At 45.8% G+C, this 12,117-nt stretch overlaps 1 protein-coding gene across 1 annotated transcript in view; it reads right to left on the bottom strand.

Annotated features, from left to right (window-relative positions):
- Window positions 1-3,755: 3,755 nt before the first annotated feature.
- LOC124552356 (homeobox protein CDX-2-like) overlaps window positions 3,756-12,117 on the bottom strand; it is a 52,738-nt gene continuing 44,376 nt past the window's right edge. Inside the window, exon 2 of the mRNA XM_047126624.1 lies at window positions 3,756-4,100. Within this exon, the coding sequence (XP_046982580.1) occupies window positions 3,756-4,100 (345 nt within the window). The remainder of the gene's footprint in view (window positions 4,101-12,117) is intronic.

Here is a 12,117-nt window from a genome sequence, read left to right as displayed (position 1 = left end):
CGATCGACTCCGGTCGAAGACGGGCGATTATTTTCCAGCAACTACAACAATCTGAAATCTTCCGAACGAATAGACTTCGGACGACAAACAGTGAAATTCAAAACAGTTTTTCTTCGGTTAAATCGGCCTACGTTCTCACACACGAGATATGGCCTGTCGGAAACTGATTAGTCTGAAAGGAGTATACTGGGGCGCGCTTTTATGTGGCACCAGAAAAGGTATTTTTAATAAATTAAAATGAAACTAGTAACCGATGAAAGTTTCTGATAGGCTCGATAACGCCGATTGCTGACTGCGCGGGACCGCAGACTCAAAGATCTCTGATCTGAGATTATTATAGTCTGAGTAAGAGAGCGATGGGCGCACAGTTTTAGGTAGCTGTCTGAGGGAAACACTATGAAGTAGGCTGTTTTGGTGGTGTGCTGTGTGAAGCTACCAAGTGTTACACTGATGTAAGTACGTCAATATTTATGAACATGGAAGCAAAAGTCTTTATGCAACCAAGGTAGAGGGGTTAAATAATTATGATTTCTGTTTTTGCCAGCGCGGTGGTACAGACAAGTTGGCTGGTGGTTTGTAATTGTTGGGCAACCCCATAATGATAGGAAGGCTAGTTAGAAATTTCATTTTGTAGTGTTTCTAAGATTTGTTAACAGAGCTATATTTAATTTGATGGAATGAAATGTCGTGTGACGAGGGCCGCCCGTCGGGTAGACCGCTCGCCTGGTTATTTGCATTTATGTTTCATTAATGAAGTTGGATAATGTTTGCTGTATAAATGTCATTGTTAATCAATTGTGGGTAACGTAGCTTCAATTGTCAGATGTTTTTAAAGAGACAAACTTGCAATACAGTTCTGCTTAAACAGTGTTAGTAATTCATCATTATCAGTAGCGCCTCCCTGTCCACGTCATGTTTTTTTAAAGAAATTGGATTTTGTTAAATGTTCTCGTTGATCAGCCAAAAGAATTTCTGGTCTCGCGGGCGCGTTCTCGCTTCCCGAGCACGGGGTCCCGGATTTTCACTTGCCTCGAGATGACTGGGTGTTTGTGTTGTCCTCATTTCCTCATCATGAACGTGGCGAGACTGGGCTGAGCAAAGGTTCGGCATTTGTACAGGCGCTTGTAATCGCGCAGTTGAGCGCCCCACAAACCCATCCCCATCACCCCCATCACCCCCATCATCATCACCATCATCACCCCCCCCCCATCACCACCCCCCCCCAATCACCACCCCCCCCCATCACCACCCCCCCCATCACCACCCCCCCCCATCACCACCCCCCCCATCACCCCCCCCCCCATCACCACCCCCCCCATCACCACCCCCCCCATCACCACCCCCCCCCATCACCACCCCCCCCATCATCACCCCCCCCCCATCATCACCCCCCCCATCATCACCCCCCCCCATCATCACCCCCCCCCATCATCACCCCCCCCATCATCACCCCCCCCATCATCACCCCCCCCATCATCACCCCCCCCCCATCATCACCCCCCCCCCCCCCATCATCACCCCCCCCCCCATCATCACCCCCCCCCCATCATCACCCCCCCCCATCATCACCCCCCCCCATCATCACCCCCCCCCCATCATCACCCCCCCCATCATCACCCCCCCCATCATCACCCCCCCCATCATCACCCCCCCCATCATCACCCCCCCCATCATCACCCCCCCCCCATCATCACCCCCCCCCCATCATCACCCCCCCCATCATCACCCCCCCCCATCATCATCCCCATCATCATCCCCATCATCATCCCCATCATCATCCCCATCATCATCCCCATCATCATCCCCATCATCATCCCCATCATCATCCCCATCATCATCCCCATCATCATCCCCATCATCATCCCCATCATCATCCCCATCATCATCAAGAATTTCACGTGTATTTCGAAGCATTATGGGCAGCATTGCACACCGCTGAGCCTGTAGTTAGCATATTTATATTTTTATGAGAGACTAGAATATATCGCGTTCCGCCGTAAGACAATTTAATTTGTTATGTGCACAGGGACCGAAGTTATCAGTTTTGAACAGGGGCAGATGATTCAGTGTGTAAGGGACTGAATGTACTTTGCAGTGACTGTATTCCTTTATTGGTATTGGGAGTTCCATGCCCAATCAGTTCATATAAAATTTTGCTAACAATAAGAGTAATCACACCACTTGCACTTACAACACGCCAAACGACAATTCGAGTTCTGTGGAGATTAATACACCATCTTGCTCACATTTGGCGCCACGTATGCACTATTCAGTAAATACGAGGAACCGCACACCCGTCACGATGATTAAAAACAACTGACTCACGTGGAGTGAGTCCGGGTTTTTAAATTTTCTATGTTTACTATTAAATGTGGTAATGGACAGCGCCATAAGTAATTTTTACTTGTTTTATTTTGTGTTATTCCTATCCAAATTTCGAGTGTCTTACTACAGACCGTGCGTGCGTGCGCCAGGCATAGAAATAATTTTCAAATCCTAATTTTGGCTTAAAAAATATATCTACTTTAAGATGTAAGTGGTTGCAGATGACAAACTGTGGAACAAAACAGACACTATAGAAACACAAGACACCAGAAAAACCACACCCTGTGGTAAGCAGGTATGAATTCATAATTGTGTTTTTCAAATATCTGTAATTACGATTTAAAAAGTATTAGTTCCATGCATACAAACACAAAGAACATTATCTTTAACAGCCGTAAAATAGAAGCCCACTGAAGATGCTGCAACGGTAGTGAAACATATTCGGATTAAAAACAAAATTGTACTTTGCTGAAGGCGGACCCTATCCAAAAACATACGGATTTTTTTAATTATTAATAATAATAATACTTCCGCACGTGTGATCCAACTGTGTGTTTATTCTTCTGTTCTGATTTTTGTGTTTATTCTGTGAAACTAAAAACGTGCCGCGTAAGTTTGTTGCTTTCAAATAAACTAAGCTAAAGCGGACTGCCAACAGCACATTGCTATGAACTCCGAGCAGTGCTTTTACATTTCAGGAACATGTTCTGCCATGCAATAGTGTCACACGTAGTAGAGCACAAAAATAGTACCTGGGATCGAATACAGGACCCTTCGTACAACTGTCTACCGACCTCCCGAAATGAACTCGACACAACAGATGTTCAGAATTTTACTTTACCTGTTCGCCGTAGGTCATGTGGTAGTTATCGTTTACGCACTCTCTCAGAGACGGCAGCACATAGCACTATTCCTGTGTTTTGGTTGATACCCTACCGATATGCAACGTTTGGTACCGGTCAGTGTCTGACATCTGAAGGTTTCAGTATAAGAGCACTCGTCGCCGATTGATTTTGGTTGTTGAGGTTGGTGTATCTCACACACCTCACCTACTTTAATTCTCTCTGATCTCGCTTGTATCAAACAGTTTAATGGAAGTGTTACGTCGAAGTAATAATTTACAACTTCTGCAGAATCTTCAACACTTCTCCTTTATAAGCGACAATATTTGCGTTAGCAAACGCCCACTCAACCGAGGAGATTCATTCTCCCTTTGATCTCCGCTATGAAGGTTGTGAAAGGTGAATCACCTCAGAAAAGCACTATGATCTCGTCAACGTTCTGATCGCGCCAGGTAGGGCTGGTGAAAGGCAACACCTGATGATAGGCAACTTGGAAACGCGTAAGTATGTACTACTAAATTAATAATGGTGTCTAGTTTCCTCTGCATTACAATTCGTTCATCACCGATCAATTCAAGGAACTGCGGACTAGGCAGGATATGTACAGAGGGTGTGCAGCGACTGACCTTCTGACAGGGAGCGGTGCGCCTGCGGCGGCAGCACGCCCGGCGGAGCGACGGAGAGCGACCGCAGCGGCGACAGCGGGTGGTGGTGATGGTGGTGGTGCAGCGCCTGGTGCTGCGGGTGGGCGTGGTGCAGCGGCGCGCCAGCCAGCGCCGGGGGCGGCGTGGGCGACGCGGACCCCGACGAGCCGCCGGGCGTCGAACCCGCGAGCGCCGGCGGCGGCGACGGCGACGGCTGCTCGGCCGACGCCGTGTCCAGCATGGCGGTGATGCGCTGCACGATGTCCGACCCGTTGTCCACGTCGGACACCTGCCGACACACGCAGAGAGCGTCACCTCCCGAGCCACCAGGCTGGCTAACAAGGCAGGGCCAGTGCACTAAGCAGCTATAGGAAGTCTCCGCGTGACGTCATCAGACTACTGCCTGGAGCTCGCGAGAAACACGGGCCCCGCAACGGGCTTCAGACGTCTTACTACTCGGCTCGAGGCCCACGGGAAAGAGGCATGAAGTTATAATGAAATCTCGACCTTTCGCTGCTTACAGGCGTTGGTGAATGTCAACAGGGACAGTTGAAAAATGTGTGCCCTGACTAGGACTCTAACCTGGGACCTGCTACTTACATGGCAGACGCTCTATCCGACTGACAAGGAGGCGGCACGGCCGTGGGGACGGGGATTTGTTCGCAATTTTGTGTGGTGAAAGAGGACCCCTAACACCTCACGTGGTTAAAATATTAGGACGCACTACTCGGAAAATCTCTAGAAAAATCGATCCAAAATTTCTTAGGTGCCGTATGAGTATAAAATGTTAGTCCACTGCCCAGCCGCCGTTTGGCCTACGTGGTTAGCGTTCGGACCCTTATGCCAGAGGTCTCGCGTTCGATTCCTCCTACAGTAAATTTTTTCCTCTGTTCCTTGCAAAATTGCAGCGCATTGTTACAGGAGAATCGTGAAATTAATTCCCGGGAAGATTTTATAAAAATTCATTCTGTAATTCACTATCAATTATAGTCACCAATATTCAGAGACATTATTCGATATTCCTGGTTTGCCTCAAAATTATCAGAAACTCAAAACATTTTCGTAAATGTTAATGAGGCATGTTTTGTACAGACTTATTGCAAACGCCCTGTGATTGTAAAAAATGCGCTTTCATATGTTGCGCAAGATGTCGCAAAAACTATTGCTTTGTTTTTACGGTAATTACCACTGCCGTTCTTGTGTGTAATTATATGTATAAAAATTGAATGTTTCCCAATCGACTTTCTTATTCTGATTAAAAACTCAATGTTTCTCCTCATATACTTTACAATGAAAAACCGACTGCCATGAATTGTGTTGTTGGAAAAAAAGAAAATTTTTATTCAATAATGTAACTAATTTGTTAAAGATAATGTAGGTTTGGGAAACTTTCTGAATAATTGGTGGAGTAACAAAAGAAAATGAAACAGAAGGAAAAAAGTGTGCGAGGAGGAATCGAACCCGAGACCTCTGGCATAATAGTCCGAGCCCTAAACATCTAGGCCAGGCAGTGGCTCGGCAATGGACTAACATTTTACACTCAGAAGGCGCCTAAGAAACTTCCGATCGACTTTTCCCGGGATTTTCCGGGCAGTGCGTCCTAATATTTTAACCACGTGGGGTTTTAGGGGTCCTCCTCCTCCACGCAAAATTTCGGAAAAATCCCCGACCCCACGGTCGTGCCGTCTCCTTGTGAGCCACCGAGGACACAGTCGTTAGTGCGACTGCAGGGACTTATCTCTGGCGTGCTCCCCGAGAGACCCACGCTCTTCAACTTTCTGTCCACACCCTACATTTGTAGTGCCCCTGCCCATTACACTCATTACTTGCGGCAGACAATCTACCGATTCCTGTAAGAGTTCGAGCAATGTGCGTGCATCTGCACTAAAGATCATTGGCCAGTAAGTCTTACCTATATGAAGATAGTATCTGCACGTGTATCACTGGTGATCTTGCAGCTCTCTAAGAATTGAAAATATAACGAAATTCCCGTTGATATTTATGAACGCCTGTAAGCAGCGAAAGGTCTAGATTTCATTATAGCTTCATTCTTCGAGATCTGCAAGATCACCAATGATACCTGTTACAGATACCGGCTTCGTAACGATAGGCGGTAGCGCGTACGTCACAGCAATTGACAATGACTGCTGGCGCTCGTAACTGTTTTAGACGAGTTTACTAACTGTCGAACGCGTGTTTAAATGCAAGTATGTTCTCGACAGCACACGAAAAAATTAAGACTTTTTCAATTTTAGATATTTAATCACATGGGCCCCGCATGGAGCCGAGCGTTCGCTAAGTATGGCAGACAGGCAAGCAGCGTGACGTCAAGTTCGTTGCAGTGCCCGTATTTCTCGTTGGCCCCGAATCGGTTTGTGCGCCACACTTCGCGAACGCTCGGCTCCATGCGGGGCCCACGTGAGATCAGTGTGCAATTGGAAAGGTACCCACTGAAGATCTTAACATGGTCGTGTACTACCGAGACTACGTGCATTTAACCGTGCAGTCAAGAATTACTAAACTCTTGTTTTGAAAGTTTGTAACATCTACGAGATAAATTTTAGCTACACTGCGACGAGAGGAAATTATGCCTCTTTATAAGTATTATCTATACGACATATGAAAAAACAGTGAAAACGATGATAAATAATTATTTATAATATTTTATGATGTAATTGGACATATCGATGTGTATCATACAAAGACAATGATAATTTTAAATTCCTTTTACGATCTGAATTTGTCTTCCTTTGTTTTTACCTGCTGTTGGTTGGCTTTTGTAGGTTGCCGACGCAAGACTTATCAAACTGAGGTCTGTTAAGGAATTTTAATTATTTGTTACTTATTTCTTGAGAATAGCGTTCATTATTATAATAAATATGAGTGAATAATTATTTGTAACTTTAATTCCTCTCTCAATAAGCATTATCTATCTTGGTTATTTCTTTCCGCTGCAAGGAGTGGAGCCACTGATAGCCATTTGTATCGCGTTTTTATCTGTGTTTCTTACGAAAGTCTAAATAGTGCACAATATGAAAGCTAAGTTTAATAAGCTTTTCAAATACTTATCCTGTTAAAAGGAAATTTGCTCTAATAGAAAGTCTCTATCAATTGTCTGCCACCATCTTAACAATTATCTCAGCGGCATATTCAAATTACGCAACTCTGCAGACATAAATGCCGAAGGTAATAAAAATGTGTAAAAATAAATGTGCACCGGTTGTCCCGAACTCATTTAGTGAAAATAATTCGAATCAGATTGGTTATTTAAAAAACAGTGCTCATAGCACGATCCAGATAAACTTTTGTTGCTGATGTATGGAGCCAAAATTAATTACGCACTAGTTGCGAAGAATACTGTTTCAGGTAACATGTCAGTATTGTGCGCGGCTGATATTCGGTAGTGTTAATGATCATTTTGCTGAAGATAACTGCTTCCATCATAATGAATAGTTGTATAGAATCTGTGGTATGAACTGTGATTTGGTGACAACGTTAACTTAGTTCCTTAGCAACTTGACCAAATCTTTAGCCGGGAGAAAAATTATTTACTAATTACTCACTGTAATAAATTAAGATTATTTTCATTTACAAATTAGTTAAATACCAAACCACTGAATAACACAACGAACGCCGCAAGTTACTCGCTTCACGTCGGAAAAGGTTGCTGGCACTACTAAGACATGGAGTGTCTCGTGCTGCGGCACAGACGGCGGTAAGGTCTGTCTTTCTCGTGAGCCTCGCAAGAACCTGTAGCAGCGCGAGACAGTCTCACGTCCAGATGTACCCCTATTCCCTTTATATACCATCCATTTAGAGGGTGGTCCTAAAAACTTTACAGTATATTAGCTCCTGATTTCACATGTACAGGGTATTAAAAAAAGGTACGGCCAAACTTTCAGGAAACATTCCTCACACACAAAGAAAAGATGTTATGTGGACATGTGTCCGGAAACGCTTCATTTTCATGTTAGAGCTCATTTTAGTTTCGTTAGTATGTACTGTACTTCCTCGGTTCACCGCCAGTTGGCCCAATTGAAGGAAGATAATGTCGACTTCTGTGCTTGTGTTGACATGCGACTCATTGCTCTACAGTACTAGCATCAAGCACATCAGTACGTAGCATCAAGAGGTTAGTGTTCATCACGAACGTGGTTTTGCAATCAGTGCAATGTTTACAAATGCGGAGTTTGATGTATGGATTAGCACGGGGCAATAGCCGTGGCGCGGTACGTTTGTATCGAGACAGATTTCCAGAACAATGGTGTCCCGACAGGAAGACGTTCGAAGAAATTGATCCGAGTCTTAGGGAGCACGGAACATTCCAGCCTATGACTCGCGACTGGGGAAGACCTAGAACGACGAGGACACCTGCAATGGACGAGGCAATTCTTCGTGCAGTTGACGATAACCCTAATATCTGCGCCGGAGAAGTTGCTGCTGTACAAGGTAACGTTGACCACGTCACTGTATGGAGAGTGCTACGGGAGAACCAGTTGTTTCCGTACCATGTACAGCGTGTGCAGGCACTATCAGCAGCTGATTGGCCTCCACGGGTACACTTCTGCGAATGGTTCATTCAACAATGTGTCAATCCTCATTTCAGTGCAAATGTTCTCTTTACGGATGAGGCTTCATTGCAACGTGATCAAATTGTAAATTTTCACAATCAGCATGTATGGGCTGACGAGAATCCGCACGCAATTGTGCAATAACGTCATCAACACAGATTTTCTGTGAACGTTTGGGCAGGCATTGTTGGTGATGTCTTGATTGGGCCCCATGTTCTTCCACCTACGCTCAATGGAGCACGTTATCATGATTTCATACGGGATACTCTCTGCTGCTACAACACGTGCCTTTACAAGTACGTCACGACATGTGGTTCATGCACGTTGGAGCTCTTGCACATTTCAGTCGAAGTGTTCGTACGCTTTTCAACAACAGATTCGGTGACCGATGGATTGGTGGAGGCGGACCAATTCCATGGCCTCCACGCTCTCCTGACCTCAACCCTCTTGACGTATTTATGGGGGCATTTGAAAGCTCTTGTCTACGCAACCCCGGTACCAAATGTAGAGACTCTTCGTGCTCGCATTGTGGACGGCTGTGATACAATACGCCATTCTCCAGGGCTCCATCAGCGCATCGGATTCCATGCGACGGAGGCTGGATGCATGTATCCTCGCTAGCGGAGGACATTTTGAACATTTCCTGTAACAAAGTGTGTGAAGTCACGCTGGTACGTTCTGTTGCTGTATGTTTCCATTCCATGATTTATGTGATTTGAAGAGAAGTAATAAAGTGAGCTCTAAGATGGAAAGTAAGCGTTTCCGGACACATGTCCACATAACATTTTCTTTCTTTGTGTGTGAGGAATGTTTCCTGAAAGTTTGGCCGTACCTTTTTGTAGCACCCTGCATAATTTGTCCATATTGTAATATCGCATATATTGACATTTGAGGTGAATGCTTCATTAACGGAAATGAAGCAATATGGAATCACTGCCCTTGGAAAAATTATTTATCGCAAGAAAACTTCGAGAAAATAATCTCAGTAATGTTACCGTTCGACGGGCATGTCAGAGTTAGGAAAGAAAAGGACGTCTAGTGACGTTGTTATCGCGCGGTAAGTTACAGCACTAGAATGTCGCACCGATTTTGAAGCCATCAGGTGGTCGATGTTCTGGTCCTCATCTCACACCGATTTTCATTGTTTACGGGGCATTGGCCAGATTTTAATCCACCGGGAGTGTCTGGGATGCAAGAAACAAGGCGTCGGGCCGAAAATATACAGTCGTTACCGATGGCAACGGGGAGCGTGTCCGCGCATTCTTTGAGAATGAGCCACCCACATCTACTAGATGGACGTCCCAGCAATTAAGCATGTCCAAAATATCATTACAAAGGCTCACGAAAGCGGTGGGGTTGCGTCGCTACGAGAACCAGAGGTGCCAGCCACTGAAAGTGGTGAACACTCTGTGGCGGCGAGATTCCCCAAACCACACGGTCGAGGAAGTCGAAAATTGTGCCGAACAGAAGATCTGGTTCACTGACGAGGCCCGTTTTCGATTGAGTCGTTACGCCAACAGACAGAAGTACTTTAAATCCGTATCACAGCGTGGTTTCGCCACTGCATCCGCAAAGGGTCACGGTATGGTTTGGTGTGTCGTCAAAGCGGATCATTGGTTCGATAGTCACCGAACGTCCTGCACACGATCACAGGATCGAGAGTTGCTGGAGCGGCACTTTGGTCCAGAAGCGGAGCGTGCCAAATGACTCGCCGCTACTGGTTCATGCGGGATGGACTCGTCCCCACAGAGCTGCTGACGCCTTCAGGTGGCTAGGAACTACGTTTGGTGAGCGTTTGATTGCACTGGATGCACAAAAATTCACGGGGCACGGGATACTGAGGCCCCCATACAGTCCAGACTTCAACCCATGGCACTACTACTTCCGGGGTTATATCAAAGAAACAATCTGCAGAGATCCCCCTAAGTCAATGGAGCGTCTGAAATCGGCGATCGGAAGTGAGATGGATCCACTTGAGTCAGTCACACTCCATCGCGTTATGACAGCTTTGGAACCGGCTGTGTACCACTGTTGCCGTGACGGTAAACATTTCGAGCGTTAATTCATAATTGTAGTCGGTATAACATGGTTGATGAACTTCGATGTTTTCCACAATGATCTCTTACTTAGTATCATGTTTTTGGACACCTCCCTCTCCCGTACGAAAACTGAAGGGCAGTGTAGTAAGTTACGAGAGAATGGAAGCAAAAGTGAAGGAGAATCAAGACACGGTGTTAGGATTTGTCGACCTGCAAGAAGTATTAGAATTGTCCTAAGGGTGTGGATACTATGATAAGGAAAAATCCAGTACGCCGCTCAGTAGAAGAGGAGTGGACACCTCTATGAAGGGCAATGACGAAAATTGGACAGTCAAACATGTACAAAGAAGGTAACTGCAAAGAAACCTTGGGCAGCAGAAATGTTTTAATTCAGCGCCGAAAGAACGGCAGCAGAAATGTTTCAATTCAGCGCCGAAAGAAGGAAATGCAGAAATGTTCACGGAATGATAGGAAGACAGTAACATAAATCACTTGGGAATGAAGTAAATAAGTACACGGCAGCTAAGGCGAAACTGGTATAGGAAAAATGTGAAGAAATCTAAAAATCAATGATCGTCGGAAGGAGTGATTCAACGTACAGAAAGTCAACTTCCGGTGTAAATGAAACGAAGGATGGCGACATTAAGAAATGGAAATTTCACTGTTAAACGCAGACAAAAGCGCTCGTATGTGGAAAGGGGTAACCTACTTTGCCGAATTGGTAAATGCCGACGTGTATGTTCTGTGATGGGGCGTGAACAGCCAACACCTTGTCGCCTACTACTTGTTTCGCCGTCCTTAAACTACTGTCCACAAACGATAACCAGAGCAGCATGTGTACAGCTACCTAGCTTCGTTGTTTCCCAGATGCTCGTTCTAATGCACCGCGACATCCGTCCTTTGGACAAACTCAAGTTTTGAGATTTTCTTATTTGTGGACCGTGTAGTCAGTAACTATTCCCATTTATCTGTTAGATTTTCTTTAGCGTGTCAAGTGCCCGCAAAGACACTGCAAATTCTGATAGCTGATGGGGCGAAGGGGGGAGGCGGCGGGGAACAGGACGGAGGGACGAAGGATAACTGTAGAACGCCCCTTCGATAGTACAAGTCATGGCGGACGGAGCCCAAGTTGGGATTACGAAAGGATGTGGAAGGAAATAACTTGTGTCCTTTCCATAGGAACCATCCTGGAATGTACCTGGAACGATTTAGCTAACTCAAGGAAAACCTAAATTTGGATGGGCAGACGGGAATTCGAACCGGCACCCTACAAATGATGGTCCAGGAGTAGCAAGGCACTCACTTTGGAATGTAGCCTGCACATTGAACGTCATAGAACTCCGGAGAGGTCATAGGAGCGAAACCTTTCTTCTCGTCGTGTCCCCCCCCCCCCCCCCCCCTCTCTCTCTCTCTCTCTCTCTCTCTCTCTCTCTCTCTCTCTCTCTCTCTCTCTCTCTCTAGCAAATGAGACCTTCTCAAAATCACCTTCAATCACGGACAAACTGTGATCCCAGAATGGAATGCGGTAATAGTGCCTGTTCGCGTGCGTCCCCCGTCTCCACGCTTGCGAATGCGCTTTCTTTCTTCAGCTTACTCAAATTTGGAAGTCTACATTCTGCATAAAAAGTACGAAAGTATGGAGTATGGAGTATCAGATGAAACGGCGTGGACTGTGGATTTCTCCGTACCGAGGACA

Source organism: Schistocerca americana, chromosome 10 (genome assembly GCF_021461395.2).
Source record: "Schistocerca americana isolate TAMUIC-IGC-003095 chromosome 10, iqSchAmer2.1, whole genome shotgun sequence".
Taxonomy (NCBI): domain Eukaryota; kingdom Metazoa; phylum Arthropoda; class Insecta; order Orthoptera; family Acrididae; genus Schistocerca; species Schistocerca americana.
Note: the sequence above shows the minus strand (reverse complement) of the source record. Positions and strands in the feature narration are given on the sequence as shown.